Source organism: Papio anubis, chromosome 9 (genome assembly GCF_008728515.1).
Source record: "Papio anubis isolate 15944 chromosome 9, Panubis1.0, whole genome shotgun sequence".
Classification (NCBI taxonomy): Eukaryota; Metazoa; Chordata; class Mammalia; order Primates; family Cercopithecidae; genus Papio; species Papio anubis.
The window spans coordinates 48,456,616-48,477,512 of NC_044984.1; the positions used below are offsets into that span (position 1 = coordinate 48,456,616).

The following is a 20,897-nucleotide window of genomic DNA, read 5'->3' on the forward strand; positions in this document are numbered from 1 at the left end:
AAGGAAGGATGTAAGATGTCATCCAGGTGGGGCTGGAAAGGGGGTGGACAGGAGCATTTCAGGTGAATGGAGACAGGGAATGGTGGGGGTGGTCCACACAGGGCCCCTGAAGGGAGTGGAGGGCAGCTGAGAAGGGAGCTATTGGGTTGGAGGATAAGGGGGTTGTAGGCATGTGCTTGTGCAGGGCATTGCTGAGAGCCGTGGTGAATGTGCAGGTCCTTAACAAATGCTTTACGATGCTGTGTATGTGTCTGTCTAGCCTGTGAAGCTGGTTAAGTGGATGAATGTGTTTTTGTGACTGTTGAGTCAGAGTGTGCACACAGGTATGAGGGGATGGCAACAGAGAAAGCAACAGAAACAGAAACAGGAGGAATATAAAATCGCCTTTAGAGGTATAAGGCTTAGGGCATTTTTTACTAAGTACTCAAAGGTGTATACTCTTGACAGGAATAAAGCCTGTCCTTTGGCATAAGGTACAGTGATGGCTGCTATGAAAGCTGAAGGTCTGGACAGTGGAAAACTTGTCCCACTTTTCCACAGCACCCACCCACCCTGGGGCTAAACCCTAAGCAGAACTGACATGGACCCATCGGTTTGCTCCCTCCCCAACTGCCGTATTATCCAAGCCAGACTCCCACTTGAGACAACCCACTGGTGGCCAGCACACCAGGAGGCATGACAGGAGAGTAACTGCCCAGCATCCCCTGCCATGAGGTAGGGATGCGTCCCCTCTTTCCCTCCTCCCTCCACCAGGGTCCAAGAGCCGGAGGTTTGGGCTCTGTGCTCCAGTCACACCTCATGGTAAGAACACATTTTGTGACAACAGTCATACATATCATATAAATATATTTGTTCAAACTACAAAGGGATGGATATCAGGGGGAAGCTTTTATTGCTATGGGGGGACCTGGAGAGGGAGAGGGGGCTGGGAAATGGGGATACCTGGGACCACTTGTTCCCCCCATCCCTCACAGAAGGCACAAATACATTATTTCTTTCCATGTGAGGAGATGCGAGGACAGGATACAGAATACAGGAATCCTCAAAAATACAAAAAACCCTCCAAACTGAATACCTAAGGTTATGGAAAAGGCCAGGGTGGGGCGCAGAAGGCAATGGGGGAACAGAAAGAGGAACCAACGAAGCTGAGAACCAAAAGGGACCTGAGAGGCCGTGATGTCCATGCTGCTGCCTCTATGCAGGCCCCAGAGAAAACTCAGGTAAACAAACAGAAACCCCAAATGAGAGAGGGTAGGGTGCCCCAGGAATTGGCTTTGGGGCATCAGACAAGGGAGTGTGAGTGTGAGTATGTGTGTGCAGTGGCTGTGTGAGTATCAGAAGCAACCAGGGCTAGGAGTGGACGATTCTATTCCCACAGGGGAAGGCCTCCTCCATCCTGGTTCCTCCAAAACCACTTTCAGGGCGTAAATTCAGCCACTGCTTCCGAACAGGACCCCTCCCTGGGACAAAAGAGCCAGGTAGGAGAGGATGAACTGAGAAATCTTGGGATGAAAATAGGGCACACAGAAGCGGTTCTTAGGGAACAGAATATCATGGAGCCCAGTGTGATAGAAACTGGGCATGAGGCCTAAGTGTATGCATGCGTGTGAGTGTGTGTGTGCATGAGTGTGTATTTGTGCATGTACGAGGGAGTAAGATCACTCAAAGGTGAAGGGGTCCTGGGTGCTGAAAAAGAAGTGTCCATCCATGTGGTCCTCCAGGGCATCCTTGTCACTCTCAGCAGGAAAGCGCTCCTTACAGATAGGACACTCCTTCCATGTGGGGGTGGCAGGGCCCCCAGTGCTGGTTTCTGACAGGGGACCCACTGTAAAGCCACTAAGAGAGACAGAGGGGAAAGGGAGAGGGTCGGCGTGCTCTGTTCCCTTCTTGACTTGCAGACTTCAGGGAGCAGGACCCATGTGCCTGGGTTCCCAGGTTATCCTGTGCCAAATGCAGCATCCTGGCCTCTCCCACAGGGTCTTTCTCCCCACAACCCTGGAAGCCTTATTTTTCCAGTTCCCCATGTCCTCTCTTCTTTAGTCTCTGCTGGTCTCTGCAGTGCAGAGCCCATCCCCCAACCTCCTGCTCTCCTCCCTCCATCTCCGTCTGCTGCCTAATGAGGCTGAAAATGAGTCTGACATCGTCCTTCATCTTCCTGCTCCAGCCGGGAAGGATGACAGCATCACCCCCTCCCTGCCCTGAGCCCATCTCACATCCAGGCAAAACTGGGACTAGATGATCAAATCTCTCTTCCCTGTGCCTGCCCCTTGACCCTGGGAATAAAAGGGAAGGCAGAAGGGGACAACCTGATACCGAAACCCCCACCCCTGTAGGTTCCCTTCCCTAAGGGTCACCCAGGGAAGTGAGGGAAGAGGGAAAGCATTTCAGGTGTAGCCAGATGGATGCTGGATCCCAATCTTCTCTCTGCTCCTATCCCTGGGGGCCGTGGTCACCTCCCTTCCTCCCCAGAGGATCCTAGGTACCTACCTGGTGGTTGGGGAAGGGGTAGAGGCAGGAGAGAGGGGAAGCAGGGCAATTTGGGCTCTGCAGAAGATGGTGCTAGAACAACATAGAAGCCAGTTAAAGGCAGGACCTCTGAGTGCATTGATAAGATAGGGGGAGGGATTACTTGAAGGCATCTGGGATTTGGAGCAGTGAGTCATTTTTGTTGTTAACCATACCTGTATCTCCTTTTCTTGGCTGAGGCCAAGAAGGGAAGGGGTTGGCAGCAGGGCCTGGTGACTGTCCACACGGATGCCCTTTCCCTCTGACCTCCTACCACCTCCCTCCTGGCCTTGCTGGTTGAACTCACCTGGCCATGTCATAGAAGGCACTGCCCAGTTCAGGAAGCAGCAAGTTGGCCTCCTCACCCCCACTCTGCACAGCTGCCATCAGGACTGACTTCTCATCTTCAGCCTCCTGGATGCCGAAGAGATAGGGTTGGGCTTTGGAGTGGTGTCCCAAGATGGGGGAGCAGCACATTGGGACAGTATGGGAAGAGCAGCCAAGGCTAGGATAGTGACCTGAGGGGTTTAGGAAGGGTGCAGCAGGAGAGGCGTTTCGAGGGGCTGGTGGGTAATAAGAGAATGAGTGCGGAGGAGAAGCAGTGAGGCTATTGGGCTGGTCTGGGTTTTGGGATGATATCTGTTGGTGTGGCCTTGAAGAGAGGCTGGGCCTGCCTCTTCTCTCCTGGGAAAAAGAGCCCTGTATGGCTAAGGTCCTTGCTCTAACTAGCTGGGGGTGCGTGCCTGTGGTCCCAGCTACTCTTGAGAGACTGAGGTGGGAGGATTGCTTCAGCCCAGGAGGCAGAGGCTGCAGTGAGCCAAGATCGTGCTGCACTCCAGGCTGGGACACTTGGGTTTGGCCCTACCCCTCCTTACTGCTTCTGTACAGGCTCCTCCACTGCTCACCGAGTCAGAGCTACTGTCCTCAGCTGGCCCAGAGAGGTGAGGAGAAATGGGAGCCGGCTGGCTGATGACAACGAGGGGAGAAGCCTCTCGGGGCCCAGCAGGAGAGGAGCCTGGGTCTCTATGCTCACAAAGGCCATAGGGTGGGAGCCTCATGTCTTCTGGGGACTCATCCTCCGAGTCTGTCAGAGCTGCCGGGCAGCCTGTAGGAGATGAAGCAGGCAGAGAAGAAGGATGTGTTGTGAGAAGGTTGGACCAGCTGTCTCCTCTGGATGAGGGGTATCATTAGACTAAACAGGGGCCAGGGTCTGGGAAAGAAAAGGCAAAACACATAGAAGGCAGAGGCAGCTCCCAGCAAGGTTACATGGAGCCTTCCTCAACAGCGGAGGGTAGAGAGGGGAAGAGGTGTTATAAGACTGGGGTTATACAGACTCAGTCCCGCAGCGGCCTCCTCATCCTCTGTGGCAGCATCCTCATTCCACTTCTCATCTGCCACCTTCTCCAGGCGGGCCTCCAGTTTTCTCATGTACTCTAGCAATTCCTGGAATTGGGAAGGAAAAAGGCAGGTGCTAGAGAACGTGAAGGTACCAATCTTGCTAGCCTGCAGAGCCATTCTCTGCACCCAAGAACTCTTAGCTCCTCAGGATTAGATGCCTTCAGCAAAGATTGGGGCGACTTCAGGCAGACACTCCCCCCAGCACCCCTGCTTCACCACTTACATCCCTCCCTTCTCCCAGAGATCATCCCCTGTCCTGCCAAGTCCGCTAATAAGAGAAGCCAGGGTATGGGCCCTCTTGGAGAGAACAGTTTCTAAGCCAAGAGATGACGGGAATTTACAAAGTTTCTAGCCCTCAATTCCTCACCTGTGGCATCCACAGGGCCTGGGTGCTCACCTGCTTCTCCTCTTGTAACTGCTCCTTTTCCTTCTGGAGCACACGCAGGGCTGACCGCAGCTCTGTCAGCTCCCGCTTACTTTCTGACAACTGTACCTGAGGGAAGAGGGCCCGATGGAATCTGGAGCCTAGAATGTACCCCCAAGAACCTGGGCTCTGGGACCAGGACCAACAATCTAGAACCAGGTCTCCCCATGTCCCTGCTTCCTTCCTGCTCTGACGCACACGGGGATTCCCAACACTCTTCTTCCATGAGTCCTGTGTCTTGGGCCCCAGAGACTCAGTTTTCTAAGTCTTAGTCTCTGCCTCTCGAGTGGGTCCTGGATGACTGCCTGTAGACTGGGGTGCAGAGGCCTTGGTCATACCAAGGAGCCACTCTATAATTCTCTCCTAAGTCACCTCTACTGGGCCCAGATGTGTGCCCTGAGAGCAGAAAAAAATGCATTTTTTTTTTTTTTTTTTTTTGAGACGGAGTCTCGCTCTGTCGCCCAGGCTGGACTGCAGTGGCCGAATCTCAGCTCACTGCAAGCTCTGCCTCTCGGGTTTACGCCATTCTCCTGCCTCAGCCTCCCGAGTAGCTGGGACTACAGGCGCCCGCCACCTTGCCCGGCTAGTTTTTTGTATGTTTTAGTAGAGACGGGGTTTCACCATGTTAGCCAGGATGGTCTTGATCTCCTGACCTCGTGATCCGCCCGTCTCGGCCTCCCAAAGTGCTGGGATTACAGGCTTGAGCCACCGCGCCCGGCAAAAAATGCATATTTCAAACCAACGAGGGCTTGCTTGCGCAAGTGAAATGCCACCCAACATGTAAGTGGACACCTAGTACTTCTGAGCCCATACCCAAGACAGAGAGAAGGGGTATGGACGCCTCAGGAGGCCACAGGACAGGACCCTTGGTGGCTGGGTGCCTTACCAGGCTAGAATCCTTTTCCCGGGCCAGCTCAGTCTTGAACACCTGGTTTTGGGTCCTCTCCTCCTGAACTGCCTTCTCCAATCGAAGTATCTCTGCACTCAGCTTCAGGATCTTGTCCTTCTCTGCCTGGGAGATAGCCAAGAAGGAAAATGGGAGGGTGGGAGGGGAAGAAAAAGGAACGCCACTGTCATTAGCACTATCCCTTACTGTGTCCTTTCCTTTATTTAAAGCATCATTTTTAGAGCACTTTCCCCCTTTTGCCTTCATTTCCTATACCCTCTGAATGAAGGACAGGACATGAAGGCAGGTGCTGCTTGATCAGGAATGGGCATTATGGCAGGTCTGGGGCCTAGGACAGAAAATGTTTGTGTTCCAAGGAAGGTACTCTGGTGATCAGGATTGGGATACCCCGGTTAGGGATGGGTCATGCCTAGAAAGTAAAGTGTACCTCCCTCAAAGCCCCTCTCCACCCGAGTCCTCTAAGGTTCTCAACCCCTCTTCTCTCCTCCCAAAGGATCTGACCACATGTAGGAGTCCCCACAGAGGTGGGGGCAGTGGCCATCAGATTGCCAGGTGCCCCCCCATCCCTCTACCTCCACACTCTGCAGCAGCCCTGCCCGCTCCTTGCTCCATTGGCATTTTTCTTCCTTCAAGTGCAAACCGAGCTCAGCCAGCCTGCCGTTAACTTCAGCCACTTCCAGGCGGCTGCGGTGTAGTTCGGCTATGGTGCGGTCCCTGGCTGTTGCTGCGCTGGCCAACTCCTCCCCAAGAAGGGTGGCTTTCTGCTGGCTTGAGGCTGCAAGCTCCTGGGCCCCTCGAAGCTGCTCCTTCAGGGGCTCCAGCTCAGCCTCAGGAGAAAGGAGGAGATGGAGATCAGAGTTCCCAGTGAACCGTTTGTCAGCCGGGGAGGTAACCACGCTCCCTCCACTCCACTGCATTAGGACTCGGGGTTGTGTTGTTTCGTCTTTAGCCATGTCTTTCCCCTTCTCTTTAGACACTTAGGCTTTTCTATAACTTGCCCTTGGAACTTTCCCTGTTTCCTGTTGCCAAGGGGCCTCACTCACCACCCGCTGCTGGGCCTGGCCTAGGGTATCCTTCATCTGGGCCACCTTGTCTTTCAGTCTCTGGGCCTGAGCACTCTGCTCCTCTTGCCAGCTCTTGGCCTCCTGCAGGTCCAAATTTAAGCGACGGTTCTCCTGTTGTGCCACTTGGAGCTCAGCCTGATGGAAGCGGAAAACAGGTAAGGAAAGGGGTATGTGTGTTGGGGTGGCTGGGGAGGTGAACCACTGTGATGAGAGTGGTCAAGGTTCCACTTCTCAGATTTAACACACACTCAAGCCTTCAACTATTGCCAGCCCTTCTTGGGTTCTCAGCTCAAAGGACTCAATCCTGCATATCCAGTCTCCAGCTCCCAGATTGAGGTATCCAGCATTATAGCCTCGGGTCTTCCATGTAGGCATTCCATGTACCATTTCTGCTACTCCATTCTTTCTCTTAAATCAAAACTCAGTCTTCATGCCCTACAGGCCCCTCAAACTCAACAGTCTACCTCCTACCCCATCCCAGTCTTTCCTACTCTTATTTCCGTCCATGGTAACAACTAGCTCCCACGTTACTCAGGATGGAGTAACCTGGTGTCCTTGGTGCCATGCTTGGCTCTGTCCTCTCCCTAGCAGCCCACAGAAAAGCCTATTGCTTCTCCATCCTGGTCACAGCCATTTCCCCTCCTCTGTTACCACCACAACCACGTTATCTGACTCTGGTTATTCCTTGCTTGGACTACTGAATAACTTTATAACTAGCTCATTCTCCACAAGGCAATCAGATTATTCTTCTTTAGGTACAGTTCTGATTTTTTAAGTACAGTTATGTTCTTTTTTAGAGATAGGATCTGACTCTGTCGCCAAGACTGGAGTGAAGTAGCATGGTCACAGCTCACTGCAGCCTCCAACTCCTGGGCTCAAGCAATTGTCTCAACTCAGCCTCCCAAGTAGCTGGGATTATAGGTGTGTGCCACCATGCCTGCCTAGTTTTTGTGATTTTTTTTTTTTTTAGAGACGAGACAGGGTCTCACTATGTTGCCCAGGCTTGTCTTGAACTCCTGACTCGAGGGATCCGCCTGCCTTCGCCTCCAAAAATGTTGGGATTACAGGTGTGGGCCACTACACCTGGCCATAAGTACAGTTCATGTCACCCCTGCTTGAAAAATCATCAAAGCCTTTCACTGCTTGTGGAATAAAAATGAAGCTCAAGATCCTCCACAGTCTAACCAAGGCCTTATCTCAAACACTTCACCCACACATTCAACTGCCCTGAGTGTTCTGTCCTTTAAGCCTTTGCTCATGTCTTTCTCTGTTCCTAGAATATCCTCACTCTCATCTCTGTCTACTCAAATTCTACCTATTCTCACTGCTGAGCAAAGGGTTTTTAACGATCTTCCACACAAACCCAGGGTACTGAAGAAGGGATTTAGGAGTTCTGCAGATATTTGATTTGAACGTCCTCTAAATTATTAACAATTATGTTAAAAAAAACAACACAAGGCCGGGCGCAGTGGCTCACGCCTGTAATCTCAGCGTGATTTGGGAGGCCAAGGCAGGTAGATCACCTGAGGTCAGAAGTTTGAGACCAGCCTGGCCAACATGGTGAAACCCCATCTCTACTAAAAATACAAAAAATTAGCCAGGCGTGGTGGCGGGTGCCTGTAATCCCACTACTCAGGGGGCTGAGACAGAAGAATCGCTTGAACCTGGAAGGCAGAGGTTGCAGTGAGCCAAGATCGTGCCACTGCACTCCAGCCTGGGCAACAAGATGAAACTCTGTCTCAAAACAAAGAAACAAACAAACACGCATAAAATCACAAGTTAACACACTGGAGATCACCAATTGGCATGTGTTTCCAGGTTAATTCATTTTTGTGCAAAGCTCAGAATAGTTTCTATTGTATTTTCTATTGAATTGAAGAGTAAACTGAGTTGCAAGGTGGACAGTTTAAAAATTGTTATCATTTGCACCTACTTGTGTGTGACTCAAGGTGTTCTCAATACTGCACAACCAAAATAAAATACAGAAATATATTAGTTGCTGAGGCTGACAGAACAGTCATCCATAGCCTCTCATTTCAAAGTTTGGTATGCCTCAAAATTACCTAATTGCTTTCATTACCTTTTAAGTAAATGTTATACATTCAGATTTATGAAAATAAATTCATAGTAATAAAATATTGTTTTTGTTTATTCAGTGAGAGTCCACACAAGATGAAAAACTTTATTGGTGGGAGAAGAGGAAAGGGTTCTGCTAAAAAGGTTTGAAAGTACTAGGCTACTACATGCCCTACACCCCATCCCTTTTTTTTTTTCTGAGACAGAATCTTGCTCTGTCACCCAGGCTGGAGTGCAGGGGTGCGATCACAGCTCACTGCAGGCTTGACCTCCCGGGCTCAAGCAATCCTTCCACTTCAGCTTCCTGAGTAGCTGGGACTACAGGTGCATGCCACCATGCCTGGCTAATTTTTAAAATTTTTTGTAGAGATGGGGTCTCACTATGTTGCCCAGGCTGGTTTTGAACTTCTGGGCTTGAACAATCTTCCCACCTCAGCCTCCCAAAGTGTTATGATCACAGGTGTGAGCCACCATGCCCAGCCATGGCCCTCCCCTGCTTTTTTTTTTTGAGACAGAGTCTCACTCTGTCACCCAGGCTGGAGTGCCATAGTGTGATCTAGGCTCACTGCAACTTCTGCCTCCCGGGTTCAAGTGATTCTCCTGCCTCAGCCTCCTGAGTAGCTGGGATTACAGGCACCTGACACACCTGGCTAATTTTTGTATTTTTAGTAGAGACGGGGTTTCACCATGTTGGCCAGGCTGGTCTTGAACTCCTGACCTCAGGTGATCCGCCTGCCTTGGCCTTCCAAAGTGCTGGAATTACAGGCGTGAGCCACTGTGCCTGGCCTCCACACCCCTTTTAAAAAGACTTTTCTTATGTCTCTAACAAGATGTGCACTCATACACCTCCCTGGAGCTCTACAATACTTTATTAGATTTCTCTTGAGGCCAGGTGCAGTGGCTCACACCTGTAATCCCAGCAATTTGGGAGGCTGAGGTGGGCGGAACACTTGAGGTCAAGAGTTCAAGACCAGTCTGCCTAACATGGTGAAACCCTGTCTCTACTAAAAATACAAAAGTTAGCTGGGCATGGTGGCATGCGCCAGTAATCCCAGCTGCTCAGGTAACTGAGACATGAGAGTTGCTTGAACCCAGGAGGCAGAGGTTGCACTGAGCTGAGATTGTACTCTTATATTCCACTTTTCCACTCTGACTAATCCTGATTTGGGTATATGTCTTATATTCCCTAGTGGAGTGCACACAATGTCAATGTCTTCTTTACATTTGTATTCCCTTTGGTGTCTGGCTCTCGAAAGGGAATCAAACACTGACTGGGCAATGGAGAAAGCAAATCAACTCTGAGCCTCTTACCTCGCTTTGCTCCTTGTCTGCTTGTACTTCTTTCAGTTGCCCAAGAAGCTTCTCCTGTTCCCGAGTCAGGGCCTTCACTGTGTCTCTAAGCCTGTGATTGGTGGGATGACATGTCAGACAATCTGCTCCACCCAGAGAAGGAATGGACTCAGGCCTCTGTCTTGTGCTCTGCTGCTGCTGCTCTAGGCCCAGAGCTCCATTTCACTCTGGGATGCATAAATCCCTAAGCCAGCTCCAGTTCTAAGCCCCAGGAAACCAAGATTCCAGGTTCTAGAGAAGAATTTAGAAACAAATAGTTTTTCTTATCTTTTTATGTAATATTTTAAGGAATGTTTTGCTGATGGCTCCCATTGTTTTCACTCAATCAAGAGACTAGAATCTAGTCTTTTTGAGACGAGGGCTGTCATTATTGATTGTAAACTTTTGATCTAGACCAGAAGTTGGCAGACTTTTTCTGTAAAGGGCCTGATAGTAAAGATTTTATACTTTGCAGCCCATGTGGTCTCTGTGGCATCTACTCAACTCTGCCATTGTAGTGCAGGACCGTCCATTGACAATATGTAAATGAATGAGCATGATGTTTCAATAAAACTTGAACACAGATTTGAAGTTCATACAACTTTCACATGTTACAAAATATTCTTCTTTTAATTTGTTCTTAACCATTAAAAGATGTAAAAACCATTCTTACCTGTGCGTTATACAACAGGTGGCAGGCTAGATTTGGCTTGTGGGCCATAGTTGTTGACCCCTGGTCTAGACAGCCTCTAATCTTTTCCAGATGCTCAATCTGACCACTGCTTTCCTAACCTATGACTTAGAATGCTGACATCTAATATTTCCCTAGGGTGAGACTAACATATCCTGAAGAAGCCTCTCAGATGAACTCACTTATTACTTTGGGCCTTGGATAGAACGCCTCTTTCTTTTAAACAGTTTTTTTTTTTTTTTTTTTTTTTGGAGACGGAGTCTCGCTCTGTCACCCAGGCTGGAGTGCAGTGGCTGGATCTCAGCTCACTGCAAGCTCCGCCTCCCAGGATTACGCCATTCTCCTGCCTCAGCCTCCCGAGTAGCTGGGACTATAGGCGCCCGCCACCTCGCCTGGCTAGTTTTTTTTTTTTTTTTTTTTGTATTTTTTAGTAGAGATGGGGTTTCACCGTGTTAGCCAGGATGGTCTCGATCTCCTGACCTCGTGATCCACCCATCTCAGCCTCCCAAAGTGCTGGGATTACAGGCTTGAGCCACCGCGCCTGGCCTTAAACAGTTTTTTAAAATATCCCATCTACCAGTACTAAATGGAATATAATTATGTCATTTAATGAAATAAGGAACTAGAGTATTTAAACCGGTGAAAATTTGAAGGGAGACATGGGAGGTGGTGGTCAATATTTATGCTACTTGGTAGAGGAAACAACTTTCTGGAAGCAGAAAGAAATTTATTTTATGTGGCTCCAGAGGTCTCGGGACCCCCTGCTAAGTTATAGGAGAGTAGAGTTTGGCTCAATACAAGAGATACAAAAATGACAGCTGTCAAATGTTAAAGAGGCTGCCTCCTGAGGGTGACCTCTTACATACCCTCATACATATCTTACATTCCCAATGCTAAGAGTCTATGATTTGTATCTTTTTTTCCAGAGGAGAGATTCCATAACATTCCTGGATCACCAGTTCTAATGTTTCTTAATAGTAAGAACACAGTCCAATCTTATCTTTCCTGCTGCCAAATCTGAAATCCATCCTCTCTTATCTTGCACTGACTTTCATCCATTCTCTTCTTCCAAATCCTCCACTCCTAGCTCTTGCTCAGCTTTTGCTGCACGGTAAGTGGTAACTATGATTATTTCCAAAGCAAAGGAATACAGAATAGCGTGCGGAAAGATGGTAGAGAGCTCGGCAGAAAAGGGTATCCCCAGTAATTGGACTAGCATGAGTGAGGGTAGGAGGGAAAGAGAAAGCATGTGAGGCAGACAGCAGGTCTGCCCGCCTGAGAGAGGGGGCTGGAGCGTGGGGGTCATGGAAAGGAGAGGAAGTGACGGGGTCAGTGGACTCCCCTTACCTGTCGAGCTCCACTTCCTTCGTCAGCACTTTCTCACTGATGGTCTGAATGTCATCCTCCAGCTCCAGGATGCGTGCCACATGGTCTCCCTGTTGCCGGCTCAGGATGTCCCTCTCTTCTGTGATCTCCCCATGGGACCGGGAAATCCCCTGAAATTAAGTTTCCCCCAGAAGAAAAGGGAGGTTGGGATTCATCTCTCAAGTAGTGGAACAAAGGCTTAGGAAGAGCACACCAGGGTCTGACTGCTCCCACCTGGCTATCACGTTGCCTTCCTTGAAAAAGAAACTGCTGGAACATTCCTTTACCTATCAACGTGGCCACCTCCACCTTACCTCAGCATTCCTATGTTCAAAGAACTGAGTCTCATTACAAGTTTGGAACATGTCTCTTGTCACATCAAGTTTAATCCCAACCATTACCCCTTAAACCTATTTTCTTGATGTCAGAACCATCATAAAAGCCCACTAACATCTCTCCTTCACTCTCTTCAGTGGGTTTAGATTTTGCACGCTGGATGAGCAGCCAGACCCTACCCCCTACCTGGCCCAGCTCCCACCTTATACTGTTCCATCAGCTCCGCGTGTTCCTGCCTGGCAGTTGCCAGAGCCCTCTCGAGCTCCTGCACTCGGCTCCTCAGCTCTGTCACCTGTCCCTCCAGCTGCAGCTTCAGCTGCATCAGGTCATTCCGTTCTTGCTGGCTCTCATCGAGCTGGTTCTACAGGCGGCAGAAGGAGAAGGGGAGTGTGCTGGTGGAGTACCCCTTCTAAGGTTCATCCTTACCACACTCCAGGTGCATTCTGGGGTTGGGAAGTTATATAGCTTTGGGCTATAAAGAGGTGAGGAAGGGGATGCTAGGTGTGCTACCGAATCCTGTCCACCACCCAGTCAGATGCACCAGCTCACGGCACTCTGAATTGCCCATCCCTCTTACCTTTCCCCACCCTAGGCCTGGCCCTTTCCTCACCCAGCAACTGCAGGAATCCCTTGTGTGGCATGTCAATGAACACAAACACAAGGGATGGCTCCCTTAATTTTACCCTATCTGCTCTGGAGTTGGACAGACTTGGGTTCAAATCTTCAATGCAATTTTTACTAGCTATGTGATTTTTTTAAAGACAGGGTCTCACTATGTTGCCCAGGCTGGAGTGCAGTGGCTAGCCATAGGTGCAACCACAGCATACAGTACCTCAAACTCCTGGCCTCAAGCAATCCTTCCACCACAGTGTCTCCCCAGTAGCTGGGACTATAGGCGCATGCCACTACACCCAGCTGGCTATGTGATTTTGAACAAGTTTCTTAACTTCTCTAAGTTAAGAAACATGTCCTCATTTGTAACATGATCCCTTAGTCTGAATTGTTGTAGGGCTCAAATGAGAATCATAATGGTGAAAACACAATAGAGAGTAGGAGCTCATCACACATCTTTCACTTATGTGAGATATAAACATCTTCCTAGGTGACAGAGCAAGGCTGTCTCAAAAAAAAAAAGAAGAAAAACAAACAAACAAACAAACAAAAAAAACCCAAACAGTATCATTTCAACGTGTAGTCAAAATAAAAATTATTGAAGTCTTTTACATTCTCTTTAAAAAATACTAAGTCTTCAAAATCTGGAGTATATTTTACCCTTATAGTACATCTCAGTTTGGATTAATTGCATCTGAAGTACTCAAGAGCCATATATAGTTAAGAGCCTTTAGTATTGGACAGTACAGATCTGGGACCTTGCCTATCTGCTCTCACTCCCCACTCGTCCTGGAAGCAGGTCTTGTGCTCCCTTTTCTCTGAATGTTCCCTCGAGTAGCCTCCCTCCACCCTTTAGATCTTCCTCTAGGGCATAAGGCAGTATGTAGCGCGTAGAGAAGGAAGGCTGCAAAAGTTCTTATGAAATCCTGAGTTACACTGGCCTGTGGGTGGTCTCCTTTCCTGCCTTACATGTTCATGTATGTCTATGTTAGACTGAGACTTTCCTGAAGCAGGACCTTGTCTAACTTTCAGTGAGGTCTTTAGTTGAGGCCACAGATGAAGGGAGGGTAAGGTGGGAAGGGCCCTCTTGCAATGCTGTCTCCCACTCCCTTGCCTGAGAATAACTCTGTTGCTCTTTTCTCACCTGTAACACAGTTGCCTTGGGGACAACCAGCAGGATGTCAGAGCCCCCATCAGCCTCCTCCAGGGTCACCAGTTCATCCATGGGCCTTGGCTCTCGGAACTGGAAAGGGGGGCTCTGCCCACACACCCGGCCCTGGCGGTTCACATATCGGAACTGGTAGAGCTGAGCTCCTGGTTTGGGCAGGTAGCTGGCTGTGGGAAGAAGAATGGACCCAGGACCCCAAATGATCCACTGTCCTTGGCTCCAGCCCCTTGCTCAGTATTCCATACACTGTTTCTTCTCTTCTCCACCTCCCACAGGCCATTTCTTTTCCTAGGGTACTCTTCTCTCTCCTTTCTGCCTATCCCTCTCCTTCCTTTCTCTCCCAAACCCACTCCCCCTCTATCATAATCATAATAATGCTAGTCACCATGTAGTGAGCGCCTACCATGTACCAGACACTGTGGTAACAGTTTTTATTTTATTTTATTTTATTTTGAGACAGAGTCTTGCTCTGTTGCAAAGCTGGAGTGCCGTGGCACGATCTTGGCTCTCTGCAACCTGTGCCTCCTGGGTTCAAGAGATTCTCCTGCCTCAGCCTCATGAGTAGCTGGGACTACAGGCATGCACCACCATCCTGGCTAATTTTTTTTGTATTTTCAGTAGAGACAGGATTTTGCCATGTTGGTCAGGCTGGTCTTGAACTCCTGACCTCAAGTGATTCACCCACCTTAGCCTCCCAAAGTGCTGGGATCACTACGCCTGGCCTACAGCTTTCATTTTAAATCCTCATAATGTTTCTATAAACCAGGCATCCCCTTTTACTGTTAAGATAACAGACACAGGGAGGTTATGTAATTTGCCCAAGGCCAAACAGCTTTTAAGTGTTAGAGGTGAGATTTGAACCCAGGTCGTTCCCTCTTCTCACCACATAATGCTACCTTTCCATCTTCCTTACTCCCTGGTTTTTCCTTCTTTGGGTAGGACATGGGACTAGACGTCCTCTGATGTTCCTTCTGTTTCTAAGTTACTGATTCTGCAATAATCCCATGATTTTCTATCTGCTGAGCCCTGTTGGATATATTCTCATTATATTTATTTTCATTTATTTTTCCTTGTCCTTTGTGCCTAACTTTTAATGTTTCTGAGCCCACTACCTTCTTTCAAACTTCTACTCCCTTGGCTCCTCTCTCCCAATTTTCCGTCTTCCCTTGTACCTTGGAACTGGACACTGGTGTGAATGGGGGAACCATCAGTTGTACTTTCAGGCACGGAAGACCACACAAATGTGTGGTAATCTCGAACACAGGCAGCTTCTACCTGTGAAAGCCCAAGGTTGGAGAAAGGTATGGTCATGGAAATACCTTCTATGGATGGAAGAAAGGGCAGAGGGGTTGAATGAGGGGCAGGATGGAGCTACAGTGGCAACAATGACAAGAGAAAGGGAAAGTGGAGGGACACTAATGTGTCAGTAAAGAATAAGGTTAAGATGGAGAAAAGATGAGCTTTGATTACACAGGTTGCCTCTGTCATCTGTGACATGTTTCTTTCTTCTTCTCTATCAACCTGAGGTTGAGAATCCAAGAGCCCAATCATTCCCCTTATTCCAACCAACCCACAGCCCATAAACCTAAGCCAAAAGGGGTTCCAGAGATACCTTGAAGATGCCAATCCAGTCACTGGCACTGGGCATGGTGCCTGGGGGAAGGGTGTAGTGACATTCCACCTTGGTGTTGGGGATGTAGGTCCGGGCTACATTTAGAAAGTTGACTCCACCACGGGATGGTGCTCGGCTTAGTGGTGATTCTTCCATCCTGGCCTTGAGATATCTGTCCTCCTATGAAAGAAAGGGTTGATATCCTAAAGTCTCTCCAGTCCACCTCCTTCCCCACACAGCTCCAGCAACACACACTCACAGCCCCTGCCACTACACCTGGAGAGAAGCCATACCTGGTTTCCAGTCCTTGAGGGTTATGAACATTTTTGAGGTATCACTCTTAGTCTCTAGGATGTAGGTCTGGCCTTCCAAGTCAGTCCCCATCCTGTCTCACACTATACCCTCTCTGGCTTATAGACCCTTCTGAGGGTCCAGACTTCTTTAATTTTGCTCCCAAAAGGACACTGAGGGGAGACAGAGCGTGGGACACTGAGACTTGGTCGACAGCCTCCATTTCTCCATCCCATCTCCCACACATCCTGGCTCTTGAATTCAAAATCCAGCTGAGGTGTGGGGCCCTCTCATTGAGAGGTGTCCTTACCTACTCCTAAGCTTGTTGACCCAGCTGTATCCAGGAATGAGTTATGACATCAGAAAGCAGCAACTAATCTCTGAAAGGAATGGTTGAGTTTTCAGAGCTAGAATACGGCTTGGGGTCGGGGGGAACTGACAGCCCAAATCCTTAGGCTCCTGAGCTCTCTTTTCATCTCTCTGAGCTGTCTACCCCCATGAATTCCAGGGAAGCAGAAAGCTTCTGCTGGCATCCAAGAGACAAAGGGAAGGGGAGGATATAAGGAAAGACAGGTTCTGTCCCTCGACTTATTATTCCAGGAAGTCAAGAATTCTGGAGGCGGCAACTTCAAGGGTGGAGTGAGGCGCTTAGCAGGAACGTGGTGGGGGTGGTGAGATGGAATGTGGGGGCCTGGAGCCAGGAAAGCCCCACCCCGGGGCAGGGAACAGACTAGAAAGTGGGAAGTAAGGGCCCCCAAGAAGTGGAAATGTATATTTAACGTCGAGGAAAGGGGAGATGAGTTAAAAAAGAACCCAACATTCTTCTCTCCAGACTGTGCCTGCAGCAGGACTAGAAACCTACTAGTTTCACTTTAGTATTTCTCTCCTCATTTTCTCTCTGCTCCCCTCAGCCTCGATCCTTCCATCTGTTTGTATTGGTAGCTGGAGACACACTATAGGATGGGGTTGAGAGGAAGGGGTGTTCCAAGTTAGCTGGGGAGAGTTAATTGGAAAATATGAGGGTGGGGTGAGGACAGATAACAATAATAACGATCAAGAGAACTCCTCAGTCCAGGGCTGTGAGATGGCCCTCTTACTCATCACTCCTTTCCAGCCCACTAATCTGCTTCCTGTGTCACTCACAGCCGACATGTCCAACCAGCCATTGCCACTAGTCATACGCACGCCCCCAAACATCACAAACCCACACCAGGCTGAAGTCTAGGGGACAGAAGCTTTAAAAGAAAACAGAAACTCAGTGGATAAAGGTGAGCCAGCAACACAAAAAGGAGCAACTTCTGCCTCCAAAATAGGTAGAACAAAAGGTTTTTTTTTTTTTTTTTTTTTTTATGTTCATCTCTCTGAAAAATTCCTGGTTGAAACTAGTCCATGTTTTCTCCAAATGTAATTCTTCCAGCTTTCTAAGGGTGGGGGTAAGTTGTCCCCAAAGATCTATACCTGGAGAACACTAAAATACACCCCAAAAAGAAAATCCGTAACAGCTGTAAATGTTCTTCATGTCCGAAAGAAAGTTCTGGGCACCTAAGATGTAGGTGTGTAGCCTGATTCAGATGTTCACATGGCGGGCGGAGAGCGGGTGTCCCGCCCCCTCCTCTGTAGGCTCTAGAGTTCCTTGACATTCTACTACTTGGAAGGTCCCCCTTCCTCCAGGGATTCAGCGTCGTAAAGGCCTTTGGATTTGCGTAGGGGAGAGAGGGAAGACGTGTGGGGGACACGTCTTGCCTGGGAGAGAATAAGTAGATTTCAGCTCCCCTAAAGGGATCAGCTTTATAGAGACGTACTGAGAAGAAGGAGAGGACGACGAGGGGGCGCCCCCTCTAATCAGGGTCCCCTTGAAACTAAGAACTCCCCAAACAGCGGGGGTGGCTTCTCCAGTAAGGAAAGTGTTAAAACCCAAACGCTCCTGCATCCCCCTTCGACAGTTCCCTTACGTTATCCTTCCCCAAACTGGAAAGTGGGGAAACTCTGCCCTCCCATAAAATCGCCCCCAATTAGGCCAAGTTTCTTACCCAACAGATGGATCAGCTGTTCCCCTCACCTTTCACCAACAACAAAAACAGCCCTCCGACTTCTCGAGGGGAGGGAGAAGAGTGGGCGCGAGGGCTTCTGGGTTTTGTGGTTCTTCCGCGCCCTTTCGCCGCCGCGCGCTCGGACCTAGGACTACATATCCTAGAAGGCTGCGCGCAAGTAGGGCGGGGAAGAGGGCGTCCGTGGCGGCGGCCTCACGGCGGTGTCCTGGGAGGCGTAGTTCTCCCTCCTATGACAGAGAACGAGGGTGTGGCCATCAAAGGACTTCAGGGCCCATGATCCCTTAGGAGGGGGCCGGCTGCATGAGGGGTGGCTGCTGGTTTGTAACGTGCGCTGTTGGAGGCTGGGGAGGATTTACGGCTCTAACGCCTTCTGTGTAACGCTTTAACGGTGGGCAGAGCGGTTTGTGTTGCGTCCCCCTCATGTACTTTTCACACCCCCCTGTGACATAGGCGTTAGCGTTATGCACACTTTATAGATGAAGAAACTCAAGTACGGTTAAGGAGCCAGTGTGAAGTGTCAAAGCTATGAAATGTAGAACTGCACTAGCCTTGGCTGACTCCACGTCATGTGTTCTTGCCACTACACCCCAGCTACCCACCATTTTGGGGATGGGAAACTGATAGCTGGGGTATAGCAGTTTCTTCTTTACTTCAACCTCAGGGACAGACCTTGTAAGAATGTTGTGTTCTGCACAGTTGACCATTTTCTTCCAACTTAAGGATTTCAGTGCTAAGGGGCCTGACAATACGCATCTGGACTGGGCTCCCCTAGAGTGGCTTCTGGGTGTAGGAAGAGGATAAAATTGCCTGAGGTGGTGGTAGGAGCAGTGGAATGAGAAGAATGAAATTGAAAAGGGAGCTTGGCATAATTCAGGACCTGTCGCAATTCACAAGCCACTTATAGGGGCCTGTTTGCCCAAGCCTTTTAAGTGGCTTAAATTAATTAGGATAACAATATATGTTGACGTTCCGGTTTTTATTTAGGAGAGGTGAAAGATTGACACGTCTCCCACACCCCAAGTCACGTTACAGACTTGAGCATCCTACCCCCGTCTCGCCATTCTCCATCCCTCTAGTCGGAGGCATTCAGAATTACCTCTTTCTCTGGCTCTGCATTAAAGGATTACAGTCTTAAGGATTGATTTCCTCTTCCTAGGTGCCTGCTTTAATTCTCTACTGCACTAAGTTATGGAGCTTCTGCCTTTTCCAAGTTTTTTGGTAGTGTTTTGCTTTTATGACTGAATGCGGTGTCTGCCCTGAGTGTCTTTCATCTGAAGATCTCCAGGCACTTAACAATTAGTTACTGAGCTGCACAAACATTAAGGTGATGTGTCTGTGTCATTAGTCAGGATTTATGAGTTAGGGAACCAGTTTCTGGATGAGGAGGTAGCTCAAGGTCTGGAGTGGGTTAAGAGTGAGGTCTGTTCAAGGACCCAAGTCTCAAGTGTTCTTGGCTCTTGTCTTCCACCCAAAATAAGGGTCTGTAAGAAAACAGTCTCGGAGCTAAAAATGGGTGCTTATGATCTGTTCAAACTATGCTAAGAATTTTCCTATTTAATACAACAGGCTTATGTAATATGCCTTGTTTTTATCCCCATTTTACACATGATGAGATTGAGGCACAATTAATGACTTGCCTGGAGTCATCCAGCTAGTAAGTGGCAGAATCAGGATTTAAGCACAAGCAGTCACCATACTCCCAGTCCAGAAACTCTGGCATGTGATACTAACTCCCATTGTTCTAAGGAACAGTGCTGGTTCATTAACAGGAGACACATGTTCACTGAGCATTTATATGCTCAGTGCAAGGCACAAGGTAATGTGAAACAGATTAATTCAACAGATATGTGTGTCAGGTACTATGCTAGGTATTCAGTTAATTTTATTGAAATAATGAATAGAAAATATTCATTATTTTAAAATAATGAATGTAATTCATTATTTTAATTATAGTCATTGCTTTCAAATATTCAAATATTTGAAGAATAGATTAAATTTGGATAGTTTGGCAAGATGGGGACTGGGGAGGGTAAGCTTCTTCTAGGCCAAAGCAAAGATTTGGAGGTGGGAATGGATAATGAGCCTAGAGTCACACAATAGCACATCAATTTCAACCTTTAGTTATTTATTTAGGCAAACTCAGATTATTGGTAATGTCTGCCTGAAATGTTGTATTGAGGATTCTGAGGAAAGAGTGCTGGGTAGCAATGTCTGCCATGTACTCCAGATGGAAAATGGCAGTTGTAGTGGATGGACTAATTGTTTGAAATTATTTCCTCTCTCATTCCTGCCCACCGCCATGTGACTTGCAGTATCTCCTGTAGAAGGAATAGATGTCTCATGTCATTGACTTTGGGCTTTGTCATGTTTCATGATTTGGCTGACGGGATGTGAACAGATGTGACTCATTCCATGTTTGAACACATGAGTTTCCACTTTCTTGTTCTTCTCTGCCACTAGAATGGGAATAATCCACAGGAGAGTTGCTCCTTCTGCCTGGGTCCGGGAATGAGAAGACCTGTGGAGCTGAGCTGCCGCTTGCCCACAACCTGCATATACATAAATCAAAAGCCAACATTGGTTGTTTTAAGTTGTTTTAGATTTTGGGGTTGGTTGTGATTGCAGTAAAGCTGAATAAAAGCTACAGTTGGAAGCCAGGAATGGTGGCTCACTCCTGTAATCCCAGCACATTGGGAGGCCAAGGCGGGTGGATCACTTGAGGTCAGGAGTTCAAGACCAGTCTGGCCAACTGGTGAACCCCCGTCTCTACTAAAAATACAAAAATTAGCCAGGTGTGGTGGCGTGTGGCTATAATCCCAGCTACTTGGGAGGCTGAGGCAGGAGAATCGCTTGAACCCAGGAGGCAGAGGTTGCAGTGAGCCGGGATGGTGCCACTGCACTCCAACCTGGGGAACAGAGTGACACTTTGTCTCAAACAACAAAACAAAACAAAAACCACCACCACCACCACCAACAACAAAAAAGAAGCTACAGTTGGATAATTGGATAATGGAAGATAAAATTGGAAAGACAGACTTAAGCCAGAGTATAGAGAGTTTTGAATGTCA

At 48.6% G+C, this 20,897-nt stretch overlaps 1 protein-coding gene across 3 annotated transcripts; it reads right to left on the reverse strand.

The window, feature by feature from the left end:
* Positions 1-829: 829 nt before the first annotated feature.
* Positions 830-17,928, reverse strand: CALCOCO1 (calcium binding and coiled-coil domain 1). Of its 3 annotated transcripts, XM_009180862.4 has the most exons (16): positions 17,809-17,885; positions 16,641-16,731; positions 15,488-15,667; positions 15,048-15,150; positions 13,852-14,042; positions 12,298-12,456; positions 11,742-11,890; positions 9,686-9,776; positions 6,278-6,433; positions 5,807-6,061; positions 5,214-5,339; positions 4,301-4,396; positions 3,840-3,948; positions 3,411-3,610; positions 2,813-2,919; positions 830-1,836 (listed from the first exon to the last, which is right to left on the reverse strand). In XM_009180862.4, the coding sequence occupies exons 3-16, from the start codon at positions 15,641-15,643 to the stop codon at positions 1,659-1,661; spliced, it is 2,076 nt and encodes a 691-aa protein (XP_009179126.1). In that variant the 5' UTR covers positions 15,644-15,667; positions 16,641-16,731; positions 17,809-17,885; the 3' UTR covers positions 830-1,658. The 3 variants fall into 3 exon arrangements, with proteins under 3 accessions (XP_009179126.1, XP_003906517.1, XP_009179127.1); XM_003906468.4 differs by lacking the exon at positions 16,641-16,731 and having other exon boundaries at positions 17,809-17,928; XM_009180863.3 differs by lacking the exon at positions 16,641-16,731 and having other exon boundaries at positions 15,488-15,664; positions 17,809-17,894.
* Between the last annotated feature and the right edge of the window lie 2,969 nt (positions 17,929-20,897).

What these genes read in the sequence shown, in the direction of transcription:
- CALCOCO1 (XM_003906468.4), bottom strand. Translation starts at nt 15,643, where the DNA reads ATGGAAGAATCACCACTAAGCCGAGCACCATCCCGTGGTGGAGTCAAC. An exon ending in AAGGAAGTGGAGCTCGACAG is followed by an intron (nt 9,777 to 11,741) that starts GTAAGGGGAGTC and finishes CACCAATCACAG; the next exon opens with GCTTAGAGACACAGTGAAGG. An exon ending in AGGACAGTAGCTCTGACTCG is followed by an intron (nt 2,920 to 3,410) that starts GTGAGCAGTGGA and finishes TTCGGCATCCAG; the next exon opens with GAGGCTGAAGATGAGAAGTC.